The 27,268-nt window shown below is 48.8% G+C and overlaps 1 protein-coding gene across 2 annotated transcripts; it reads right to left on the bottom strand.

The window, feature by feature from the left end:
- Positions 1-1,901: 1,901 nt before the first annotated feature.
- Positions 1,902-21,637, bottom strand: nagk (N-acetylglucosamine kinase). Of its 2 annotated transcripts, none has more exons than XM_055664872.1 (10): positions 21,505-21,637; positions 19,876-19,960; positions 18,053-18,151; positions 16,905-17,046; positions 11,082-11,192; positions 10,160-10,272; positions 8,930-9,017; positions 6,224-6,345; positions 6,028-6,106; positions 1,902-3,161 (listed from the first exon to the last, which is right to left on the bottom strand). In XM_055664872.1, the coding sequence occupies exons 1-10, from the start codon at positions 21,531-21,533 to the stop codon at positions 2,965-2,967; spliced, it is 1,065 nt and encodes a 354-aa protein (XP_055520847.1). In that variant the 5' UTR covers positions 21,534-21,637; the 3' UTR covers positions 1,902-2,964. The 2 variants fall into 2 exon arrangements, with proteins under 2 accessions (XP_055520847.1, XP_055520848.1); XM_055664873.1 differs by having other exon boundaries at positions 6,248-6,345; positions 21,505-21,570.
- Positions 21,638-27,268: the final 5,631 nt, after the last annotated feature.

Below are 27,268 nucleotides of genomic sequence, written 5' to 3'. Positions count from 1 at the left end.
TACTCTTAAAATTTCACCTTTAAATGCCCTCCATTTCTCTTCCACATCTTTCCCATTAAACAAACTGTCCCAATTTACTCCTTTTAAATCCTTTTCATCTCCTCAAAGTTAGCCTTTCTCCAATCAAAAATCTCAACCCTAGGTCCAGTTCTGACCCTCTCCATAATTATATTGAAACTAATGGTATTGTGATCACTGGACCCGAACTGTTCCCCAACGCATACCTCCACCACCTGACCTGTCTCATTTCCTAACAGAGGTCCAGCACCGCCCCTTCTCTAGTAGGTACCTCTATGTATTGCTGCAAAAAACTATCCTGCACACATTTTACAAACTCCAACCCATCCAGCCCATTTACAGAATGTGTTTCCCAGTCTATGTGTGGAAAGTTGAAATCTCCCACAATCACTACCTTGTGCTTACTACTAATATCTGCAATCTCCTTACATATTTGCTCTTCCAATTCTCGCTCCCCATTTGGTGGTCTATAATACACCCCTATAAGTGTTGCTACCCCTTTCCCATTTCTCAGTTCCACCCAAATAGCCTCCCTAGACGAGCCCTCTAATCTATCCTGCCAAAGCACTGCTGTAATATCTTCCCTGATAAGCAATGCAACACCCCCACATCTTGCCCCTCCAATTCTATCACACCTGAAGCAACGAAATCCTGGAATATTTAGTTTCCAATCACAGCCCTCCTGCAACCATGTTTCACTGATCGCCACAACATCATACTTCCAGGTGTCAATCCAGGCTCTAAGTTCATCCACCTTTCTTACAATGCTCCTAGCATTAAAATATACACATTTAAGAAACCCACCCTCTCTTATTCTCTGTTTATTGTCTTTTTCTTCTCTCTCCCCTACATTTTGTGTCAGAGTGCTACCATTCTCTGCCTCCTGCCTCACACACTGACTGCTAGCTTTCCCAATTTGAGTCCTTCCCCCCAACCGTTCTAGTTTAAAGTCTCCCCAGCAGCCTTTGCAAATCTCCCCGCTAGGATATTGGTTCCCCTTGAGTTCAAGTGCAACCCGTCCTTTCTGTACAGGTCGCACCTTCCCCAAAAGAGGTCCCAATGATCCAGGAACTTGAATCCATACCCACTGCACCAGTCCCTCATCCACTCATTTATCCTCCACCTCGCTCCATTCCTACTCTCACTGTTGCGTGGCACAGGCAGTAATCCTGAGATTGTTACCTTTGCAGTCCTTCTCCTTAACTCTCTACCTAACTCCCTAAATTCTTCTTTCAGGACCTTTTCTCTTTTTCTACCCATGTGGTTGGTACCTATATGCACCACAACCTCAGGCTCCTCTCCCTCCCATTTCAGGATTTCTTGGACACGTTCAGACACATTGCAAATTGTCTGACACTTTGATACACATTGCAAACTGTCCTTGAGTGCAAGTTGATGTTCGTGTACGGAGTTATCGCTGGTCGACGCGGATCCAGCGGGCCAAAGGGCTATTTCCGCGCTGTAACTCCAAACTAAACTAACATGGATGAGTTTGTTTGGTAGCGATTATTATAGAATCACAGGTGGACAAAAATGCTGGAGAAACTCAGGGGGTGAGGCAGCACGTATGGAGCAAAGGAATAGGTGACGTTTCGGGTCGTGACCCTTCTTCAAATTGATGTGGGGGGGGTGGCGGAGACAGTGGGCTGTGGGAGAGCTGGGAATGGGATGGGAAGGAGGGAGAAAGTAAGGACTACCTGAAATTGGAGAAGTCAATGTTCATACCGCTGGGGTGTAAACTCCAGGGTCTCGACCCGAAACGTCACCTATTCCTTCGCTCCATAGGTGCTGCCTCACCCGCTGAGTTTCTCCAGCATTTTTGTCTACCTTCGATTATTCCAGCATCTGCAGTTCTTTCTTAAACATTAGAGAATCATAGAACCTTTTAGTTTAGTTTAGTTTATTGAACGTATACTGAGGTTGCAGCGTGGAAACAGGTCCTTTGGCCGAACTTGTCCACGTTGGCCAACATGTTCCATCATATTAATAAGGAAGTGACAATGAATGATTAGATTTCAAATAAACCTCTGAACACTAAACGTACATGAATGAAAAAGCATCGTTGAATGGACATCGTACAAATTTGCCGTGGTTTTGGTCTACGAGCCCGCTGGGCCTGTACTCGCTGGAGTTTAGAAGGATGAGGGGACACCTCATTGAAACATGCCGAATAGTGAAAGGCCTGGATAGAGTGGATGTGGACAGGATGTTTCCACTAGTGGGAGAGTCTAGGACTAGAGGCCATAACCTCTAAATTAGAAAACGTTCCTTTCGGAAGGAGGAAGACACAGAATGCTGGAGTAACTCAGCGGGACAGGCAGCATCTCTGGAGAGAAGGGATGGGCGACGTTTCGGGTCGAGACCCTTCTTCAGACCTGAAACGTCTCGACTTGATCCGAAACATCGCCCATTCCTTCTCACCACAGATGCTGCCTCACCCACTGAGTTACTCCAGCATTTTGTGTCTGCCTTCGATTTAAACCAGCATCTGCAGTTCTTTCTTACACAGACATAAAGAGTGTCTTTTTGGTTAGAGGGTGGTGAATCTGTGGAATTAGACAATAGGTGCAGGAGTAGGCCATTCGGCCCTTTGAGCCAGCACCGCCATTCAATGTGATCATGGCTGATCATCCCCAATCAGTACCCCGTTCCAGCTTTCTTCCCATCTCACATGATTACACTATCTTTAAGAGCCCTATCTAGCTCTCTCTTGAAAGTATCCAGAGAATTCTTTGCGGCAAAAGGCTGTGGAGGCCAAGTCAGCGGGTATTTTTAAGACAGAGATTAGATTGTGGGGAGAAGGCAGGAGCATGAGGTTGAGAGGGAGAGACAGATCTGCCATGAGTGACTGGCGGAGGAGACTTGATGGGCCGAATGGTCTAATTCTACTCCTATCATTTATGAACATTCAGACAGTGGCGTTGTCCCGGTGGCAGGCTTGCTGTGTCAGCGTTTGTCGCCGTGCGTGTAGAAGATCGCCACGTTATCCGCGTACTGCATCGGCAACTCGTAGCCCACGTGTCTGGCACCGAGACTGGCCGCTCCCACTGCAGACGGCTGCTTCAGCTTCATCAGGGAAAACCTGGTCTGCTGCTTGCCCACTGCCCTCTGCTCCTCCGCACCCATCATCACCTCGAGAAACCCTGAGAGGGGGAGAGAGAGAGAGGGGAGGGGGGGGGGGGAGAGGGAGAGAGGGGTGGGGAGAGAGAGAGAGAGAGGGGGAGGGGGAGAGAGGACTTTTAGATCAGTTCAGTTCCGTTTATTGTCACGTGCACTGAGGTATAGAAGTTGGGATGTAATGTTAAAATTGTACAAGGCATTGGTGTGGCCAATTCTGGAGTATGGTGTACAATTTTGGTCGCCTAATTATAGGAAGGATGTCAACAAAATAGAGAGAGTACAGAGGAGGTTTACTAGAATGTTGCCTGGGTTTCAGCAACTAAGTTACAGAGAAAGGTTGAACAAGTTAGGGCTTTATTCTTTGGAGCGCAGAGGTTAAGGGGGGACTTGATAGAGGTTTTTAAAATGATGAGAGGGATAGACAGAGTTGACGTGGATAAGCTTTCCCCACTGAGAGTAGGGAAGATTCAAGCAAGGGGACATGACTTGAGAATTAAGGGACTGAAGTTTTGGTGTAACATGAGAGGGAACTTCTTTACTCAGAGAATGGTGGCTGTGTGGAATGAGCTTCCAGTGAAGGTGGTGGAGGCAGGTTCGTTTTTATCATTTAAAAATAAATTGGATAGTTATATGGATGGGAAAGGAATGGAGGGTTATGGTCTGAGCGCAGGTATATGGGACTAGGGGAGATTATGTGTTCGGCACGGACTAGAAGGGTCGAGATGGCCTGTTTCCGTGCTGTAATTGTTATATGGTTATATGGTTATATGGTACAGTGAAAAGCTTTTGTTGCGTGGCCTACTCCTGCACCTTAAGTCCACGGTGAACTGTATTACTGTTCTTTTTACAATCCATGTTCTCGGGAGGGAGCCAAAGATGGTGACACCACCAGCCTAAAGAAGGGGCCTGCAGGAGCGGGGATGCAGACCTCTACACGCAGGCCAAGTACAAGCTGATAAGAGGAATCAGAGCAGCCAAGGAAAGGTACTCTGAGAAGTTGAGGAGCAAGTTCTCAGCTGGTGACTCTTCTTCAGTGTGTGGAAGGGCATGCAAAAAATCACCAGCTATAAGAGGAAAGCCCCCCGCTCCTTGGACAATCGTCAGCTGACCAACGCCCTGAACTAGTACTACTGCAGGGTCGATAGACAGAAACACAACTCCGGTATCCTCCCTCCCTCCCTCCCTCCCCCATCTACCCACCCACTCCTTTCCCCAATCACCACTTCACACGACTTACAGCCCGACTCCAGTCTGCAAAGACTGGGCCCTTCCCCACGCACCCCTTCCCTATCACCACTTACCCACCACAGGTGCAGCGGAGGTTCACCTGCACCTCCTCCAACCTCATCTATTGCATCCGCTGCTCTAGGTGTCAGCTGCTCTACATCGGTGAGACCAAGCGCAGGCTTGGCGATCGTTTCGCCCAACACCTCCGCTCGGTCCGCAATAACCAACCTGATCTCCCGGTGGCTCAGCACTTCAACTCCCCCTCCCATTCCGAATCCGACCTTTCTGTCCTGGGCCTCCTCCATGGCCAGAGCGAGCTCAACCGCAAATTGGAGGAGCAGCACCTCATATTTCGCTTGGTCAGTTTACACCCCAGTGGTATGAACATTGACTTTTCTAATTTCAGGTAGTCCCTGCTTTCTCCTCCCTTTCCCAGCTCTCCCTCAGCCCTCTGGCTCCACATTTTCCTTTCTTCTTCCTTCCCCCCCCCCCCCCCCCCCCCTCACATCAGTCTGGAGAAGGGTCTCGACCCGAAACATCACCTATTCCTTCGCTCCATAGATGCTGCCTCACCCGCTGAGTTTCTCCAGCATTTTTGCCTACCTTAGATTTTCCAGCATCTGCAGTTCCTTCTTAACCACTTAGCGGCTAATTATTTTATTTTTAATTGTCTATATCGTGTTGTTACTTGTGAGCAAAGCACCAAGGCAAATTCCTTGTATGTAAACATACAGTACTTGGCTAATAAAATATATTCAATTCAATCCAATTTATTCAATTCAATTCCAACATTATTATATGCAAAATGAATTTCTCTGTGTAATGTTTAAGTGCATATTAACATTAAATATCCATTATTTAAGAAAGAACTGCAGATGCTGGAAAAATCGAAGGTAGACAAAAATGCTGGAGAAACTCAGTGGGTGAGGCAGCGTCTATGGAGCGAAGGATATAGGCGACGTTTCGGGTCGAGACTCTTAAATATCCATTGAGCCTTTAAATGCGATCTCACCAACGTCTTATACAACTGCAATTTCTTTAGTTAAAGGGTGATGAATCTGTGGAATTCATTGCCACAGACGGCTGCGGAGGCCAAGTCAGTGGATATTTTTAAGGCAGAGATATATAGATTCTTGATTAGTGCGGGTGTCAGAGGTTATGGGGAGAAGGCAGGAGAATGGGGTTAGGAGGGAGAAATAGATCAGCCATGATTGAATGGCGGAGTAGACTTGGAGGGCCGAATGGCCTAATTCTGCTCCTATCACTTATGACGGGCAGTCACGGTGGCGCAGCGGTAGAGTTGTTGCCTTACAGCGAATGCAGCGCCGGGGACCCCGGTTCGATCCCGACTACGGACGCTGACCATACGGAGTTTGTACATTCTCCCTGTGACCTGCGTGGGTTTTCTCCGAGATCTTCGGTTTCCTCCCGCACTCCCAAGACGTACAGGTTTGTTGGTTAATTGGCTTGGTGTAAATGTAAAAATTGTCCCTAGTGGTTGCAGGACAGTGTTAACGTGCGGGGATCGCTGGTCGGCGCGGACCTGGTGTGCCGAAGGGCCTGTTTCCCGCGCTGTATGTCAAAACTATTCTAAACTGAACCTTATGAGCCAGACTCTCAGCGGACCCCTGCAACTCCCACTGTCACTCGCCCCAAACTCACCGTCTTTGAGAAGGTCCCAGCTATTCCACACAGCACCCACACACACTATGGGTAGACCATGGACTCCATTAAAAAGCTCCTGCAACAAATAGAGTCACAGTGATACAGCGTGGAAACAGGCCCTTCGGCCCAACTTGCCCCCTCTACGAACGCACTCCTCCACCTAGTCCTCGCGCGTAACCTCTGACTCACCCACCGCCAGCGTTTCGCTTGGTTTTACCTTGTCCGCTACCGGCATCACAGCCAGCACGTGCCGGGCTAATTCCGCGCCGGCTCTCCGGAACACGCTGCGACTCAACGCATCGCCATCGTGTGCCACTGAAAAGAACGGAGGGAGGGTGGATGTAATCATTGCCCAGGGAACATGACGGGGAGTAACATCTAGACCCTGCACCCACTCTGCACCAGTTTCACAGAGTGATAATACAGTGTGGAAACAGGCCCCTCAGCCCAACTTGCCCACACCGGCCAACATGTCCCAGCTACACCAGTCCCACCCGCCCGCGTTTGGTCCATATCCCTCCAAACCTGTCCCATCCATCTACCTGTCTAACAGGTTCTTAAACGTTGGGATATTCCCAGCCTCAACTACCTCCTCTGGCAGCTCGTTCCATTCACCCTTTGTGTGAGAAAGATTTTTATTAAATCCTAAGACACCCCTTCACCTTGAACCTATGTCCTCTGGTCCTCGATTCCCCTACTCTGGGCAAAAGACTCTACAGCATCTATCCCTCTCATGATTTTGTACAACTCCACAAGATCACGCCTCATCCTCCTACGCTCCGAGGAATAGAGTCCCGGCCTGCTTAACCTCTTCCCATAGCACAGACCCTCGAGCCCAAATAACATCCTTTGAATGTGTAGGAAGGAGTTGCAGGGAGCCACAAAATGCTGGAGTAACCCAGCGGGACAGACAGCATCTCTGGAGAGAAGCAATGGGTGACGCTTGCAACTACAGGAAATGCTACACTTGTCGGTTTACCTTCCCCCTTGACTCCATCCAAGGACCAAGCAGTCTTTCCAGATGCGGCAGAGGTTCACCTGCACCTCCTCCAACCTCATCTATTGCATCCGCTGCTCTGGGTGTCAACTGCTCTACATCAGTGAGACCAAACGCAGGCTTGGCGATCGCTTCGCCCAACACCTCCGCTCGGTTTGCAAGAACCAACCTGATCTCCCGGTGGCTCAGCACTTCAACTCCCCCTCCCATTCCGAATCCGACCTTTCTGTCCTGGGCCTCCTCCATGGTCAGAGTGAGTCCCACCGCAAATTGGAGGACCAGCACCTCATATTTCGCTTGGGCAGTTTACACCCCAGCGGTATGAACATTGACTTCTCCAGGTCCCTGCTTTCTCCCTCCTTCCCCTCCCCTTCCCAGCTCTCCCACAGCCCACTGTCTCCGCCTCTTCCTTTCTTCTTCCTGCCCCCCCCCCCCCCCCCCCCCCCACCCCACCTCCACTTCAGTCTGGAGCGAAGGAAGAGGTGACGTTTCGGGTCGAGACCCTTCTTCAGACTGATGTGGGGGGGGGGGGGGAGATGAAAGGAAGTGGCGGAGACATTGGACCGTGGGAGAGCTGGGAAGGGGAGGGGAAGGAGGGAGAAAGTAAGGACTACCTGAAATTGGAGAAGTCAATGTTCATACCGCTGGGGTGTAAACTCCAGGGTCTCGGCCCGAAACGTCACCTATTTCCTTTGCTCCATAGGTGCTGCCTCACCCGCTGAGTTTCTCCAGCATTTTTGTCTAACCTTTGATTTTTCCAGCATCTGTAGTTCTTTCTCATACAAGGTCCAATAATTGGAGCTGTTATCATTGATTACAGCCACCACTCTTTTAAATCTTTCTTTCCCTATATCCTGTATCTCTACACTGTGAACGGCTGGATTGGAATCGCATATAGTCTTTCTGCTGACTGGATAGCACACAACAAAAAGAAGCTTTTCACTGTACCTTGATACACACATGACAATAAACTAATGCATTTTGTTGTCTCTGTACTGTACACTGACAATGACAATTAAATTGAATCTGAATCTGAATCTGACTAATCTAAACCAAAAAAAATGAGACACAAAATGCTGGAGTAACTAACTCAGCAGGACACGCTGCATCTCTGGAGAGAAGGAATGGGTGACGTTTTGTGTCAAGACCCTTCTGCAGACTTCAGACTATCAGTCTGAAGAAGGGTCACAACCTGAAATATCACCCACATTGACTGTCATATGCTGAGAGAATGGAGCAGCTGGGCTTGTACACTCTGGAGTTTAGAAGGATGAGAGGTGTCCTCATTGAAACATATAAGATTATTATGGGCTTGGACACGCTAGAGGCAGGAAACATGTTCCCGATGTTGGGGGAGTCCGGAACCAGGGGCCACAGTTTCAGAATAAGGGGTAAGCCATTTAGAACGGAGACGAGGAAACACTTTTTCTCACAGAGAGTTGTGAGTCTGTGGAATTCTCTGACTCAGAGGGCGGTGGAGGCAGGTTCTCTGGATACTTTCAAGAGAGAGCTAGACAGGGCTCTTAAAAATAGCGGAATCAGGGGATATGGGGAGAAGGCAGGAACGGGGTACTGATTGGGGATGATCAGCCATGATCACATTGAATGGCGGTGCTGGTTTGAAGGGCCGAATGGCCTACTCCTTTGTCTATTGTCCTTCTCTCCAGAGATGCGGTCTGTCCCGCTGAGTTTCTCCAGAATGTTGTGTCCATCTTCACTTTAAACCAGCATCTACAGTGCCTTCCTAAACCAAAACGTTGTTGGCCTTGTGCTGTGCTGTTCTATGTTCTATACTAATCAAAGAACATTTACAAATGAACGAGGCCATGACAATAATAAACCGAAGGCAAACCAATTCCTTCCGATCCAGTGTAGATTATTCCTAAATAAAAGCAAGTTTACCTGTCGCTAACACTCGGCAAAACCCGGCGATTTTGGATTTCTCAAAACTCCGGTAGAAGTGAGTTAGCAATGCCATTCTGTCAGGTATCTGCATGTATTGGAGAGAAAGGTAAGAATTTGAGAAAGAGAGCGATATAGAAACATAGACGATAGGTGCAGGAGTAGGCCATTCGGCCCTTCGAGCCAGCACCGCCATTCAATGTGATCATGGCTGAGAACCTGCTTGGCTGAGGTAAAGTCAATGGATATATTTAAGGCAGAGGTCGCTAGATTCTTGATTAGTACGGGTGTCAGAATAGTACGGGTGTTATGGGAAGAAAGCAGGAGAATGGGGTTAGGAGGGAGAGATAGATCAGCCATGATTGAATGGTGGAATAGACTTGATGGGCCGAATGGACTAATTCTGCTCCATGAACTTATGAAAAGTGACCAGACCTGAAATTAAACAGCTAGAGAGTGGCCCAGAGCTACCATCTACCTCGTTATAGACCTTTGGACTATTTTTAATTGGATTTTACTAATTCTGCTTCTATCACATGCACTTATGAAAAGGTTTGGTGGAATATGGGCCAAATGGGTCAAACTTAGATGGGGCATTTTGGCCGGCATGGATGTGTTGGGCCGAAGGGCCTGTTGCTATGCTGTGTGACTCTATGCATAGGAACACCTAGATCCCTTGGTACCAAGCTCATCTGCAACCTTTCATCTTCAGATGCCTTTTACCTAAGTGCGTATATACCAATGGAGCGGCTGGGCTTGTACACTCTGGAGCTTAGAAGGATGAGAGGGGATCTCATTGAAACATATAAGATTGTTAAGGGCTTGGACACGCTAGAGGCAGGAAACATGTTCCCGATGTAGGGGGAGACCAGAACCAGGGGCCACACAGTTTAAGAATAAGGAGTAAGCCATTTAGAACGGAGACGAGGAAACACTTTTTCACACAGAGAGTGGTGAGTGTGTGGAATTCTCTGCCTCAGATGGAGGCAGGTTCTCTGGATGCTTTCAAGAGAGAGCTAGATAGGGCTCTTAAAGATAGCGGAGTCAGGGGATATGGGGAGAAGGCGGGAACGGGGTACTGATTGGGGATGATCAGCCATGATCACATTGAATGGCGGAGCTGGCTCGAAGGGCCGAATGGCCTACTCCTGCACTATTGTCTATTGTCTATTGTCACACTTCCCCACGTTAGTTACCCACATGAACCCTCATCAAACCGTAGCCTCTCACCTGGAAATAGTCGTACATGGCCTTCTGTACCAGCGAGGTATCGTGTGGAGCGGGTCTCAAGCTGTCTGTGGCATCAAAGACCGTCTTAATCGCCAAGTGGGAAATCCAATAAGCTGCAATGGGAAAGCAAGAGACTTTTCTACGGGTGTCAGGGGTTATGGGGAGAAGGCAGGGGAATGGGGTTAGGAGAGAGAGATAGATCGGCTGTGTGTCGAAAGGAACTGCAGATGCTGGTTTAAACCATAGAGAGATGGTCTCCCTCCAACCTCCTCTCCGGTTATCCGGTCTTTGGGCACGTTGTCGGCAGTTTTGGAAATCATAAGGAGGATGTGTAGGTTATAGTCTGTTCATCTGGGGAAACAGGACGGGGAAAAGGCCAACTTGGGGTGAGGAGGGTAATTAGATGAGGGGGGGACCTCATTGAAATTTACCGAATAGTGAAAGGCCTGGATAGAGTGGATGTGGAGAGGATGTTTCCACTAGTGGGAGAGTCTAGGACCAGAGGTCACAGCCTCAGAATTAAAGGACATTCTTTCAGGAAGGAGATGAGGAGGAATTTCTTCAGTCAGAGCGTGGTGAATCTGTGGGATTCTTTGCCACAAAAGGTTGTGGTCACCAGTGGATATTTTTAAGGCAGAGATGGATAGATTCTTGATTAGTGCGGGTGTCAGAGGTGATGGGGAGAAGGAAGGAGAGTGGGGTTAGGAGGGAGAGATAGATCAGCCAGGATTGAATGGCAGAGTAGACTTGATGGGCTGAATGGCCTAATTCTACTCCTATCACTTATGACCTTGTGATCCAGAATTTACCCATTTCTATATCAATTTCAAATCCCCTTTAAAATCAAAATAGCTGAAACGTCAAAAGCGGCATTGCCAAAACGTGGCGATCTCGTGGGTCTGGGATCTTTGTCCCCACTCACCGGACCCCTCATCTCCAAGCAGGTGGCCCCAGCCTCCACATCCAACCACTGATCCATCACCATTGACAAGCTTGCAGTTGGAACCCGTTCCTGAAATCAACACGATTCCACCTGTAACAATGACAAGACAAATATGAATGAATTAATGTATGAATGGATGATGAGTGAATTAATGAATGATTGAGTGAATGAATGAATGGGTGAGTGAATGAATGAGTGTGAATGAGTGATTGAATGGTGAATGAATGATGAGTGAATGAATGAATGAATGAGTGATGAGTGAAATGAATGATGAATGAATGAAGTGAATGAATGAATGAATGAGTGAATGAGTGAATGAGTGAATGAATGAGTGATGAATGAATGAATGAATGAATGAATGAATGAATGAACGAGTGAATGAATGAATGATGAGTGAATGTAATGAGTGATTGAATGGTGAGTGAATGAATGAATGCATGAGTGAATGAATGAATGTATGGATGAATGATTGAGTGAATGATTGAGTGAGTGAATAAATGAGTGAGTGAATGTATGAGTGAATGAATGAGTGAGTGAGTGAAAGAATGTATGAGTGAATGAATGAATGAGTGAGTGAATGAATGAGTGAATGAGTGAGTGAGTGAATGAATGAGTGAGTGATGAGTGAATGAATGAATGAGTGAGTGAATGAATGAGTGAGTGAGTGAATGAATGAGTGAATGAATGAGTGAGTGAATGAATGAGTGAGTGATGAATGAGTGAGTGAATGAGTGAGTGAATGAGTGCATGAGTGAATGAATGGATGAGTGAATGAATGAGTGAATGAATGAGTTGAAAGAATGAGTGAATGAATGAATGAATGAGTGAATGAATGATTGAATTGAATGTATGAATATTGTGTTACAAGTCTCAGTGATATTGTGTGTTTACATACCCAAGGTATGCAAAGAGCCGCCACATAAAGGGCACCGACAAAGTTACAAAGTGTCCCGCGCCAGCCCACCTTTGTTTCCCCCTCCCCCCACGACGGATCCTCCTTTGTTCCCGGCGGCGCGCCCACCCTCCGGCACTCGCACATTCTCTACAGGACCTGCCCCTCCACCCATCTTCGTATCTTCCGCAAACTTGGCCACAAAGCCTCAATCCCCTCGTCCAAATCGTTCACTTAGAACGTGAAGAGTAGCGGCCCCAGCACTGACCCCTGCGGAACTCCACTAGTCACTGGCAACCAACAAGATGAAACCCCCTTTATTGCCACTCTTTGTCTTCTGCCATCCAGCCAACCTGCTTTGTATCTGCCCTTTGATACTGTGGGCTCCAATCTTCCTTAGCAGTGATGAGGTTCACTTCTTAATAAACAGACAACTCGCAATAACGTTAGTTAGACCAACTCAAGCTTTACTGATCATCGGCCTGCGGAAGTGACGTGGATACACCAGTCAAGTAAGCAACAGACACTTGCCTTGCCCGCGTTACCAAAGATCTGCACGGTGCTTTATACGGTGTGTGACTTAATCACATTCCAAAGATCTTAGTCATGGTCACTAGATGCAGCCAATACACATCACTGCACAACGCGTCTGAGCTTGTCTCTCTTATCAATTGGTAGACACATTTCAACGGCACCGGTCATTGTCTCAATATACATCAAACTGAGACAAGCCCGGTCTCTCATCAATACACTGGAGAAATCCAGCTTGAGAAGAAGTATAAGCTACAACCTACAGTCAAGTATTCCACCATGTATTATATATATATATATTTAATGTGTTGGGCCAGCAGGATCCATCGCTAATCAGCGTTTTGGATCCACCCTTATATTGCTACGGAAGGAATTGACTATGAATATTACAACCAGCACAGCAATTGACAGAGCAGCAGCCCCGGCAGGACATAAGCTACGAAGGTTCACCAGACTGATTCCTGGGATGGCAGGACTTTCATATGAAGAAAGACTGGATAGACTCGGCTTGTACTCGCTAGAATTTAGAACATTGAGGGGGGATCTTATAGAAACTTACAATACTCTTAAGGGGTTGGACAGGCTAGATGCAGGAAGATTATTCCCGATGTTGGGGAAGTCCAGAACAAGGGGTCACAGTTTAAGGATAAGGGGGAAATCTTTTAGGACCGAGATGAGGAAAACATTTTTCACACAGAGAGTGGTGAATCTCTGGAATTCTCTGCCACAGAAGGTAGTTGAGGCCAGATCATTGGCTCTATTTAAGAGGGAGTTAGATGTGGCCCTTGTGGCTAAAGGGATCAGGGGGTATGGAGAGAAGGCAGGGATGGGTTACTGAGTTGGATGATCAGCCATGATAATATTGAAGGGCGGTGCAGGCTCGAAGGGCCGAATGGCCTACTCCTGCACCTATTTTCTATGTTTCTATGTTTCTATGAAGCTGTATCTGTGGCTGGGAAAAGATAACATCAGAGAAGGGTCTCAAGATCCACCAGGGCAGGGAAAAGTTCCTGAGAGAGTTTGGTGTGGGGCCTTGCACTGACCATTACTTTCTAAGAGGTAGGCCAAATCAGTGGAGTGAAGCCCAGTGGCAGGTTCACCACCACAGCTGTTCCACAGGGTATCAGCACCCCAGGTGAAGCTCAACCAAGTACTGTCCCACCAACGGACACGAGTCCAGAGCCCAGCCAGCCACAGTCAGCGGTAGAGAGGAAGATGGAAGGACAAAAGCAGAATGGAGCAGTCACTGACTGTGGCTGAAGAGAAAAGGAGAAGGCAGGAGGAATATTACAACCAGCACAGCAATTGACAGAGTTTAAGAGGGAACTGCAGATGCTGGAGAATCGAAGGTTACACAAAAAAGCTGGAGAAACTCAGCGGGTGCAGCAGCATCTATGGAGCGAAGGAAATAGGCAACGTTTCGGGCAGAAACCCTTCTTCAGACTGATCGGGGGCGGGGGTGGGCGGGGACAAGAAAGGAAAAAGGAGGAGGAGCCCGAAGGCTGGGGGATGGGAGGAGACAGCAGGGGGGCTGAGGAAGGGGAGGAGACAGCAAGGACTAACAAAATTGGGAGAATTCGATGTTCATGCCCCCGGGATGCAGACTCCCCAAACGGAATATGAGGTGCTGTTCCTCCAATTTCCGGTGCTGCTCACTGTGGCCACGGAGGAGACCCAGGACAGAGAGGTCGGTGGCGGAGTGGGAGGGGGAGTTGAAGTGCTGAGCCACCGGGAGGTCAGCTTGGTTATTGCGGACCGAGCGGAGGTGTTCGGCGAAACGATCGCCCAACCTACGCTTGGTCTCACCGATATAGATCTGCTGACATCTAGAGCAGCGGACGCAATAGATGAGGTTGGAAGAGATGCAGGTAAACCTCTGTCGCACCTGGAACGATTGCTTGGGTCCTTGAACGGAGTCGAGGGGGGAGGTAAAGGGACAAGTGTTGCATCTCTTGCGGTTGCAAGGGAAAGTGCCCGGGGAGGGGGTGGTACGAGAGGGAAGGGAAGAATTGACAGAGCCTTTTTAAAGGCCGAGATTGACAGATTCTTGATTCGTACGGGTATCGGGGGTTATGGGGAGCAGGTTGACAGTGAAAGAGAGATCAGCCATGATTGAATGGCGGAGTAGACTTGATAGGCCCAATGGCCTAATTCTGCTCCTATAACATGTACTAAAAGATGCTGTCTGGGCTGCCATGTGACCATCTAGAGACTAACCATAGACACACACCCTGCGGTGGGCCTGCCTCGACTGAGGATGTCTTGTGATATAAGGCCGAAACACCCAGTGACGTTGAGGTACACAACTGAAGATGTGTCTGATTGGTAGCAAAATCACCCCCAAGAATGTCAAATGTCAATTGTAGTGAAAAACCTCAGGGATTGTAACATCCAGTCCTTCTAATCAATCTAAAAGCATTTAACCACTTCAGCAGCCTCACCTTCACAAAGGCGTTCTGAAAATCCAGGTAAACAACATCCACTAACTCTCCTTTGTCTGTCCTGCTGTTTACATTCTCAAAACATTTAATAACTTTAGATTTGAAAGGTACAAGATGGCACCAGAAACATGGCGACTCTTGTATAACGCCTCAGAGTAATCGACAGTCAGTACTCTCGTACACAAATATAATTGAAACGTATAAGATTGTTAAGGGTTGGACACGCTAGAGGCAGGAAACATGTTCCCGATGTTGGGGGAGCCCAGAACCAGGGGCCACACAGTTTAAGAATAAGGGGTAGGCCATTTAGAACGGAGACGAGGAAACACTTTTTCTCACAGAGAGTGGTGAGTCTGTGGAATTCTCTGCCTCAGAGGGCGGTGGAGGCTGGTTATCTGGATGCTTTCAAGAGAGAGTTAGATAGGGCTCTTAAAAAGATAGCGGAGTCAGGGGATATGGGGAGAAGGCAGGAACGGGGTACTGATTGGGGATGATCAGCCATGATCACATTGAATGGCAGTGCTGGCTCAAAGGGCCGAATGGCCGACTCCTGCACCTAGTGTCATTGTGCTTATATATTGTGAGATTTTAACGGAGCTGGATGCAAAAAGAAACGGATTATCACTGTATCTAGGTGCTCGTTTATAGTAAAGTAGCATTAACTAAGTGGGAGGAAACCAGAGCACCTGGGGAAAACCCACGCGGTCACGGGGAGAATGTACAAACTCCGTACAGACAGCACCCGTGGTCAGGATCGAACCCGGGTTTCTGGCGCTGTGAGGCAGCGACTCTACCGCTGCGCCACCGTGTGGGTGGGAATCAGTCTGAAGTCGAGACCTGACCCAAAACGTCACCTATCCACATTCCCCAGAGATGCTGCCTGACCCGCTGATTTACACCAGCACTTTGCTTCGTTCATGAAATCCAGCATCTGCAGTTCCTTGTGTCTTAGATAAATATAATGCATAGAAAGATAGAAAATAGGCGCAGGAGTAGGCCATTCGGCTCTTCGAGCCAGCACCGCCATTCAATATGATTGGTCATCCAAAATCAATGCCCCATTCCTGCCTTCTCCCTTGATTCCATTAGCCCTAAGAGCTAAATCTGGCAGAGAATTCCACAGATTCACAACTCTCTGGGTGAAAACGTTTTTCCTCATCCTCAGTCCAACCCCTTATTCTTAAACTGTGACCCCTGGTTCTGGACTCCCCCCCAACATGGGGGAACATTTTTCCTGCATCTAGCTTGTCCAATCCCTTAAGAATTTAGGTAGGCAAAAAATGCTGGAGAAACTCAGCGGGTGAGGCAGCATCTATGGAGGGAAGGAATCAGCGACGTTTAGGGTCGAGACCCTTCTTCAGACTGATGTCGGGGGGGTGCGGGAAAAAGAAAGGCAGTAGGCGGAGACGGTGGGATTTGTGGGAGAGCTGGGAAGGGGAGGGGGGGAGGAGGGAAAAACATAGAAAATAGGTGCAGGAGAAGGCCATTCAGCCCTTCGAGCCAGCACCGCCATTCACTGTGATCATGGTTGATCGTCCCCTATCAATAACCCGTGCCTGCCTTCTCCACATATCCCTTGACTCCACTAGCCCCTAGAGCTCTATCTAACTCTCTCTTAAATCCATCCAGTGACTTGGCCTCCACTGACCTCTGTGGCAGGGAATTCCACAAATTCACAACTCTCTGGGTGAAAAGTTTTTTCTCACCTCAGTCTTAAATGACCTCCCCTTTATTCTAAGACTGTGGCTGCTGGTTCTGGACTCGCCCAACATTGGGAACATTTTTCCTGCATCTAGCTTGTCCAGTCCTTTTATAATGTTATATGTTTCTATAAGATACCCCCTCATCCTTCTAAACTGCAGTGAATACAAGCCTGAGAAAGCAATTCCAATGAATATAAGCCCATACTTCTTAAGAAGCTACGATACTGAATCTTACCGCGATCGGTGGCCGTCGCGATGCCTCCTATGGCGTCATTGCTTATGTGGTAACTCTCACTCAGGTTTGGGTACCTGTCCTCCAGTTGCTGCACCAGTTTGGCCACGGCTTCCTCCTGCTCCCCGCCACTCAGCGACATGCCCTGAAAAAGGAGAAGAATGATCCCAGGAATCCCAATAGACAATAGACAACAGGTGCAGGAGTAGGCCATTCGGCCCTTCGAGCCAGCACCGCCATTCAATGTGATCGTGGCTGATCATCCCCAATCAGTACCCCGTTCCTGCCTTCTCCCCATATCCCCCGACTCCGCTATCTTTAAGAGCCCTATCTAGCTCTCTCTTGAAAGCATCCAGAGAACCTGCCTCCACCGCCTTCTGAGGCAGAGAATTCCACAGACTCACCACTCTCTGTGAGAAAAAGTGTTTCCTCATCTCCGTTCTAAATGACTTACTCCTTATTCTTAAACTGTGGCCCCTGGTTCTGGACTCCCCCAACATCGGGAACATGTTTCCTGCCTCTAGCGCGTCCAAACCCTTAACAATCTTATATGTTTCAATAGTCACCGTACCTCGGTGACTGCCAATCACCACCCCCCCCCCGGACACTTATTATTATTTATTCAAATCGTTTGCTATGTCGCTCTTCCAGGTAGATGCTAAATGCATTTCGTTGTCTCTGTACTGTACACTGACAATCACAATTAAAATTGAATCTGAATCTGAATCTGAATCCCTCTCATCCTTCTAAACTCCAGAGTGTTTACAGCCCAGTCGCTCCATTCTCTCAGCGTATGACAGTCAATATGGGTGATGTTTCGGGTCGTGACCCTTCCAGATGTGGATCCCAGATGTTACGATAGTGGTGTTTAAGATGACTTTAGACTGGCACATGGACGTGCAGGGACTAGAAGAACAGGGATCGGGAACAGGCAGATGAGATCAGATTAACAAGGCTTCATGTCCAGCACAAGCTGGAGCTGGAGAGGGTCCAGAGGGGGTTTACAAGAATGAGTGGGTTAACACATGATGAGCGTTTGATGGCACTGGGCCTGTACTCGCTGGAGTTTAGAAAGGGGAGGGGGGGGGGACCTCTAGGTCATCCAGGGCGGAGGCTGAGATATTGGAGAGGGTCACGGCGCCAACACCTACCAGGGACTTGAGCGGCACTCTAGGGTCACTTCCAGCCTGTTTCTTGGCCTCCTCAACCATTTCATTGATGGCCGACAAACATCTGTCCACTCCAACCAGCTGTGGGGGAACAAATAATCACAGGGTGAGACACAAAACATTCTACCTCCACCAACTGCACCTCGGTACGGGTCATAGGTGATAAGTGATTGGGCCCATCAAGTCTGCTCCACCATTCAATAACGGCTGATCTATCTCTCCCTCCTAACCCCATCCTCCTGCCTTCCTCCCCCAACCTCTGACACAGAGGCACAGCGGTAGAGTTACAGCGAATGCAGCGCCGGAGACCAGAGTTCCATCCTGACTACGGGCGCTGTCTGTGCGGAGTTTGCACGTTCTCCCCGTGACCTGCGTGAGTTTTCTCCAAGATCTTCGGTTTCCTCCCACACTCCAAAGACGTACAGGTTTGTGGGTTAATAGGCTTGGTAAATGTAAAAGAATTTTTAAAAAATTGTACCTAGTGGGTATAGGATAGTGTTAATGTGCGGGGATCGCTGGTCGGCACGGACCTGGTGGGCCGGAAGGGCCTGATTCCGCACTGTATCTCTAAACTAAAACATGTACTAATCAAGACACTTATTATTATTTATTCAAATCGTTTGCTATGTCGCTCTTCAAGGGAGATGCTAAATGCATTTCGTTGTCTCTGTACTGTACACTGACAATGACAATTAAAATTGAATCTGAATCTGAATCTGAATTCTATCTATCTCTGCCTTAAATATATCCAATGACTCAGCCTCCACAGCCGTCTGTGGCAAAGAATTCTACGTTGCAAGAATCGAGGCCATACTTATGCCTTTGCTATTGAGATATTCCATGTGTCTTCTTGACTACCTTGTCTACCTATACATTAAAGTATCTATGTACACACAGGGCGGCACGGTGGCGCAGCGGTAGAGTTGCTGCCTCACAGCGAATGAAGCGCCAGAGACCCGGGTTCTGTCCTGACTACGGGTGCTGTCTGTACGGAGTTTGTACATTGAGGGAGTGCAGCATAGGTTTACAAGGTTAATTCCCGGGATGGCTGGACTGCCATATGCTGAGAGAATGGAGCGGCTGGGCTTCTACATTCTGGAGTTTAGAAGGATGAGAGGGTATCTTTTTGAAACATATAAGATTATTAAGGGTTTGGACACACGCTAGAGGCAGGAAACGTGTTCCCGATGTTGGGGGAGTCCAGAATCAGGGGCCACAGTTTAAGAATGAGGGGTAAGCCATTTAGAACGGAGACGAGGAAACACTTTTTCTCACAGAGAGTGGTGAGTCTGTGGAATTCCCTGCCTCAGAGGGCGGTGGAGGCCGGTTCTCTGGATGCTTTCAGGAGAGAGCTAGATAGGGCTCTTACAGATAGCGGAGTCAGGGGATATGGGGAGAAGGCAGGAACGGGGTACTGATTGGGGATGATCAGCCATGATCACATTGAATGGCGGTGCTGGCTCGAAGGGCCGAATGGCCTACTCCTGCACCCATTGTCTATTGTTTGCCCCGTGGGCTTCCCCAGAGCGCTCCGCTTTCCTTCCAAAGACGAGGGAGGTTTGGAGGTTAATGGCCTTTCTGTAAATTGTCCCCCAGTGTACAGGGAGTGGGTGAGAAAGTGTGGAAGGAAACCGAAGATCTTCCGCGAAACGTCACGCCGGGGAGAAGGTACAAACTCCGTGCGGACGGTGCCCCCCCAGTGGTCAGGATGGGACCCGGGTCTCTGGCGCTGTGAGGCAGCAACTCTACCGCTGCGACACCGTGCCGCCCCAACATGCAGAACGGGCAAAGAGAGTGGCGCATACCCAGTGGTTGGTAGGAGGTCCATCCCCCTTGGCCACAACCGTCCCATCTTCAGCAATCAGCACCACGTTTGAGCTGGTTCCTCCCCTAGGAGCAGGAAGGCAGTGTTAGTATCTCCAAACCAGATGGTTCCTCTTCCCCTAGTCTCTCCATCCCCTCTAGTCCACATCTCCACAGCTTGACAATCCTCCTGCCCCACCGGTCACCACCGCTCCAATGGACAATAGGCAATAGGTGCAGGAGGAGGCCATTCGGCCCTTCGAACGGGGCTGAGGGGGAAAGATGGATCAGCCATAAGTGACTGGCGGAATAGACTTGATGGGCCGAATGGCCTAAATCTGCTCCTATCACCTATGTACTATGAACAGAGAGAAGAGTAGCGAGGTACATGGATAGGAAGGGTTTAGAAGGAGAGGGGACAAATGCACCAGCCTAGAACGCCAACTTGGTCAGCATGGGCAAAGAGGGCTGAAGGGCCTGTTTCCCTGCTATACAGCTCAATGAAGTCAATATCTACACAATCCTGTTGATGCAAATAAGCCTGGGATCTGCTGATCCCCCGCCTCTCTTTCATCCCCACCTCAACTTCACTTCCACCCTTTCTCCCCCCCCCTCCATCACTCACTCCTCCATCTCACTTCCTTTCCTCATCCCTACCCTCTCCCCCTCCCTCACCCCCTCCCTCACCCCCTCCATATCTCTCCCCCACATCTCTGATGCCCTCCCCATTCCCCTCTCCACCTCTCCTCTCTCCCTCCCTCTCGCTCCCTCTCTCCCCCTCTCCCTCCCTCCCCTCTCCTCTCTCCCCCTCTCCCTCCCGCTGGAGGCCCCTCCCTCTCTCCCTCTACTCTCTCCCTCTCCTCCCTCTCCTCTCTACCCTCTCTCTCTTCCCCTCTCCCCTCCCCCTCTCCCTCCGCTCTTTCACTCCCTCTTTCCCCCTCTCTCCCTCTCCTCTGTCTCGCTCTCCCCCTCTCACCCCCCCCTCCCCTCTCCCTCCCCTCTCCCTCCCCTCTCCCTCTCCCTCCCCTCTCCCTCCCCTCTCCCCCTCCCTCTATCCCCTCTCTCTACCCCTCCCCCCCCTCTCCCTCTCTCCTCCCCTCCTTCCCCCCACCCTCCCCTAGCAAATAGGTGCAGGAGGAGGGCCATCGAACGGTGGTTGGTTTTGTTCGTGAGGGGGAAAGATGGCTCAGCCTCCTCTATCCCTTTCTCTCCTCCCTCCGCTCTTTCATTCCCCTCTCTCCCCCTCTCCCTCTCTCTCCCTCCTCCCTCTTCCTCTCTACCTCCTCACTCTCTCCCCCTCCCTCCCCTCCCTCCCCTCTCCCTCCCCTCTCCCTCCCTCCCCCTCCCTCCCCCCCCTCCCCCTCCCCCCCTCCCTCCCTCTCCCCTCCCTCCCCCTCTCTCCCTCCATCTTCCCTCTACCCTCTATCCTCTACCCTCTCCCTCCCCTCCCTCTCCTCTCCCTCTCCCCCTCCCCCCTCTCCCTCCCCTCTCCCTCCCCTCTCACCTCTATCCTCTTCCCAACCCTCTATCCTCTACCCTCTCCCTCCCTCTCCCTCCCCTCTCCCTCCCTCCTCTCTCCCTCCTCTCTCCCCTCCCCCCCCTCCCCCCCCCCCCCCCCCCCCTCTCTCTACCCCTCCACGCCTCCGTGCAGCCGCTTCATTCCCCGGACAGGCAGCGACCCGGATCACGTGACACCAAATGTATCAGTGAATTATCACGTGATGCGGAAATGTGTGAACCGGAGAGAGAGAGAAATATGTGGAGAGATGAGGGAACGGGGAACGAGAGGGAGAGAGGGGGAGGGGGAGTTAGAGAGAGGGGGGAGAGAAGGCGAGAGAGAGGGGGGTGGTGGAGAGAGAGAGAGGGAGCAGAGAGGGGGCAGAGGGGAGGGGGAGAGAGGGAGGAAGGAGGAGAGGGGGGAGGAGGGGAGGGATGAGGGGATGGAGAGGTTGGGAGTGAGAGGGGTAGAGGGAGAGAGGGAGGGGACAGGGAGAGAGAAAGGGAGGTAGAGGGGAAGAGAGAGGGGGGGATGGGAGGTGGAAAGGGAGGTGAGACAGAACGGGAGGTGATGCGAGGGGTCTGGAATGAAGGGAAGAGGAGAGGGGAGGAGAGGTGGGGGGAGGAAATCTTTCCCCTCTCACCTTAATCCAAGGCTTTCCAACCTGGGGTACATTTACTCCCAGGGGGTAAATGTGTTGTTTCTGAATTTGTACATATTTTTTCTCATTGACTGACTGTGTTTGGTTCTGGTATACCGGTGTCTGTTCATCATTAGTTGTTAATAAATAAGTGAAGTAACATTGTTATGTGCTATTAAAGTTGCAGGGGGTAAACGGGATGAAAAAGGTTGGGAACCCCTGCCTATGTCCTTTGATATTTGATTCCCCTACCCTTGGTAAAATACTGTGGACACAGCCCAGACCATCGTACAACCCGACCTCCCTTCCATTCCATCTACACCCCACGCTGCCTCGGCAAGGCCAGCAGCATCATCAAGGACCAGTCTCACCCCGGTCACTCCCTATTCTCCCCTTTGCCCTATAACAAGAGGAATCGAATATAGGAGCAAAGAGGTCCTTCTGCAGTTGTACAGAGCCCTAGTGTGACCACTCCTGGAGTATTGTGTGCAGTTTTGGTCCCCTAATTTGAGGAAGGGCATTCTTGCAGCGTAGGTTTACATGGTTAATTCCCGGGATGGCGGGACTATCATATGCCGAGAGAATGGAGCAGCTGGGCTTGTACACTCTGGAGTTTAGAAGGATGAGAGGCAATCTCGTTGAAACATGTAAGATTGTTAAGGGTTTGGACACGCTAGAGGCAGGAAACATGTTCCCGATGTTGGGGGAGTTCAGAACCAGGGGCCACAGTTTAAGAATAAGTAGTAAGCCATTTAGAACGGAGACGAGGGTTTTCTCACTGCGAGTTGTGAGTCTGTGGAATTCTCTGCCTCAGGAGGCAGGTTCTCTGGATGCTTTCAAGAGAGAGCTAGATAGGGTTCTTAAAAATAGCGGAATCAGGGGATATGGGGAGAATGCAGGAACGGGGTACTGATTGGAGATGATCAGCCATGATCACCTCGAAGGGCCAAAATGGCCTACTCCTGCACCTATTGTCTATTGTCTCTCATCGGGCAACAAGTACAGAAGTGTGAAAACCTCCAGATTCAGCGCTAATTTTCGCCCGGCTGTTATCAGGCTCCTCAGGTTAATATTAAATCTCGTTCCACTCACCATAAGTATATGTCCTCTTGTTTTTAATTACCCTACTCTGGGTAAAGTAACCCAGGTTTCCTTTGTGCATTTACCCAGTGCGTTTACCCTGTCTATTCCCCTCATGAATTCATACCTCTACAAGATCACCCCTCATCCTCCTGACTTCCGGTGAATAGAGTCCTAGCCTTCTCAACCTCTCCCTATTGCTCAGGCCCTCAAGTCCCATATGATACGACATAACTTTATTTACCCCAGGAAGGAAACATAGAAATTTCAAACACATCCATGCATTCTAAATGCAAGAGGACTCTGGAGTTTGGACCATGATGCTTGATAAATTAGGAATTTTATTATTCAATTATCAAGAATCTGTTCCAAAGGTTTATTTTAGTTTTGAGATACCGCACGGAAACATGCCCTTTGGCCCACCGAGTCCGTGCCGACCAGCGGTAACCCTATCCTACGCACACTAGGGACAATTTACAGTTTTTACCGATGCCAATTAACCTACAAACCTGCACGTCTTTGGAGTGTGAGAGGAAACTGGAGCACCCGGGGAAAACCCACGCAGGTCATGGGGAGAGAGTACAGACACCGTACAGACAGGATGGAACCCGGGTCCCTGGAGCAGTGAGGCAGCAACTCTACCGCTGCACCACCCTGCCACCATTTTTAACAACTCTGAACTTGAAGAGTACAAGATGGCAGCAGAAACGTGGTGACCCTTGTGTGACCCATGCAGGTACAGCAGGCAGTGAAGAAAGTGAATGGCTTGTTGGCCTTTATAACAAGAGGAATCGAATATAGGAGCAAAGAGGTCCTTCTGCAGTTGTACAGAGCCCTAGTGAGACCACACCTGGAGTATTGTGTGCAGTTTTGGTCCCTTAATTTGAGGAGGGACATTCTTGCTATTGAGGGAGTGCAGCGTAGGTTTACAAGGTTAATTCCCGGGACGGCGGGACTGTCATATGCTGAGAGAATGAAGCAGCTGGGCTTGTACACTCTGGAGTTTAGAAGGATGAGAGGTGATCTCATTGAAACATATAAGATTGTTAAGGGTTGAACACGCTAGAGGCAGGAAACATGTTCCCGATGTTGGGGGAGTCCAGAACCAGGGGCCATAGTTTAAGAATAAGATGTAAGCCATTTAGAACGGAGACGAGGAAACACTTTTTCACACAGAGAGTGGTGAGTCTGTGGAATTCTCAGAGGGCGGTGGAGGCCGGTTCTCTGGATGCTTTCAAGAGAGAGCTATTCTTGACTCTCTTGACCAAAGATTATAGAACAGAGCAAGATAGACCACTCCTCCGAAATCCAATGAACTGACGTGTAGTACGTAACGGAACGTCACGGCCGCCATTTGTTGATGCCAAACGCAACATCGTTGGTAGCAGAGACGGACTCCGCAGTTGTACAATCTGCTCTTCCATCAGGTCGCAGGGAAGAGCAAAGATACTAGAGGCTCCTCTAGTATCTTTGGGGGAAGTGGACATTTCCTGCACTCCTGAGTTGATCCAAGACTGATCCAGGATTTGAGTATAGGAGCAGGGAGGTTCTACTGCAGTTGTACAGGGACTTGGTTAGACCACACCTGGAGTATTGCGTACAGTTTTGGTCTCCTAATCTGAGGAAAGACATTCTTGCCGTAGAGGGAGTACAGAGAAGGTTCACCAGACTGATTCCTGGGATGTCAGGACTTTCAGATGAAGAAAGACTGGATAGACTCGGCTTGTACTCGCTAGAATTTAGAAGATTGAGGGGGGATCTTATAGAAACTTACAAAATTCTTAAGGGGGTTGGACAGGCTAGATGCAGGAAGATTGTTCCCGATGTTGGGGAAGTCCAGGACAAGGGGTCACAGTTTAAGGATAAGGGGGAAATCTTTTAGGACCGAGATGAGGAAAACATTTTTCACACAGAGAGTGGTGAATCTGTGGAATTCTCTGCCACAGAGGGTAGTTGAGGCCAGTTCATTGGCTATATTTAAGAGGGAGTTAGATGTGGCCCTTGTGGCTAAGGGGATCAGAGGGTATGGAGAGAAGGCAGGTACAGGATACTGAGTTGGATGATCAGCCATGATCATATTGAATGGCGGTGCAGGCTTGAAGGGCCAAATGGCCTACTCCTGCACCTATTTTCTATGTTTCTATGTTTCTATGATTCTCGGTCCCCCCGATACCAGATGAAGGCGGCCGGTGGGAGAGCCTCAAGCGTCTGCCTGCGGTCGGCGCTCCCGAGAGAGGCAGCGGGCAATGCTCCTCTAGTATCTTTGATGTAATCCGTTCCAATGATCGATCCACTCAATCATCTTTGGTATAATCCGTGTTGTAGGGAACAGAGTGTTTTATACAGCATCGATAACTTCACATATTTAGTTAATATTATTGTAAATGCTATGAATATTATTGTACATTGCTGCTCAATAAAATGGCGTCATGTCATACCCATGTCGTACTGCGCTTTTTTCGCAGAGTGGCGCATCTTGCTCTGCTCTATAATCTTTGCTCTTGACTCTAGTGTGAACTCACTTCTATTTATTTTATTTACAGCGGTAAGAATGTCCGTGACCACATGGGGGCGCTGTTACTCGCCGTCAGGATGCAAGTTCAGTTTAGGTTAGTTTGGAGATACAGCGCGGAAACAGGCGCCTTCGTCCCAGCGAGTCCGCGCCGACCAGCGACCCCCACACACAAACACTACCCTACACCCACACACACTAGTGACTATTTACAATATTACCGAAGCCAAGCAACCTACAAACCTGTACGTCTTTTGGAGTGTGGGAGGAAACCGGAGCACCCGGAGTGAACCCACGCGGTCACTGGGCGAACGTACAAACTCCACACGCTCTTAGTAGCCACATATGATTATGCCGAGGTATAGCAAGATTTTTACTGATCGGTATGCAAGGAAGGTAATTTCACTGCACCTCAATACATGTGAAAATAACTTACCATTAAAGTTCAATAAAGTACCCAGAGAGTTGTGAATTTGTGGAATTCCCTGCCACAGAGGGCAGTGGAGGCCAAGTCACTGGATGGATTTAAGAGAGAGTTAGATAGAGCTCTAGGGGCTAGTGGAGTGGAGAGAAGGCAGGCACGGGTTATTGATAGGGGATGATCAGCCATGATCACAATGTAGCAATGTTACAAAATTTTGAGATTTAAAAAATCAAGTCTGCAATTTATCCCATCAGATAAAGCATAACAATAAGTTTAATTTGACACCAGATTCACTTTCATATCTCAAGTATTAAAAAAGTTATGACCATTTTCATACTCGGAAATTAGCATCTTGTTCCCTATTGATTTTCAATGGACATTACAAAAAAGCTGTGATCTTGGATAGTCAAACGCCCATTTCTTAAGGAAAGATTAACATTTTTAAATAGCCTAAGTGTCCAAAGATTATTCACAAATAATTCACAATATAACATGATTTTTATATCTAATTTACATTAATTTATAGGCCAAATGGAAGGAATTTAGTGTTCAATTGCTGTAAATAAATGCCCATTTAAATCGGCTTTCTAGTGGGTTCATGTGGAACGCGCTGGTTTAGAACGTTGACATAGCGCTGGATTAGTGCCCTCAAATGCCGAGAAAAATACTGCGGGATATAAAAAGCCCAAAATGAACTACTCGCTATAGATAACTTTAATTACAGGGTTATATATATGCCCCATTTAATGTAAAAATAAGGTACATACCTTTAATTGTTTGCTTTATAAAACCCTGGGGCTGCGAGAGGTTGCGGAATCAGAGAGTAATTTTAAAACTATTATAACTATATTATCGAGGCCTATAAAACTAATAATACCTTTTGCGACCGGGTCTTGCAGTGATTTTTCGTTAATGATTTACTAGGCTGAACATGTGCGATTAGTACAGCCTAGTAAAAATCGCGTTTTAAACCCGCCCCCTCCAAACAGCGCCAAAATCGCGGACATGGCTGTGGGCAGATTCCCAATGACGATTCAGGTAGGTTTTGTAACATACCTACACAATGAATGGCGGTGCTGGCTCGAAGGGCCGAATGGCCTCCTCCTTCACCTATTTTCTATGTTTCTATGTTTTCCTGGCAGCCTCTAGGTTATCCCAGCATCTCAGTCTTTGCCTCTGTCAATGGGCAGGAAGAGGCACTAGCATTTCAGGCTTGCCCTGGCCGCTCAGTCCTGGCCTCA

The sequence above is a fragment of the Leucoraja erinacea genome, chromosome 48 (genome assembly GCF_028641065.1).
Source record: "Leucoraja erinacea ecotype New England chromosome 48, Leri_hhj_1, whole genome shotgun sequence".
Taxonomy (NCBI): domain Eukaryota; kingdom Metazoa; phylum Chordata; class Chondrichthyes; order Rajiformes; family Rajidae; genus Leucoraja; species Leucoraja erinaceus.
The sequence above is the reverse complement of the archived record's forward strand: the minus strand, read 5'-3'. Positions and strand labels throughout refer to the sequence as shown.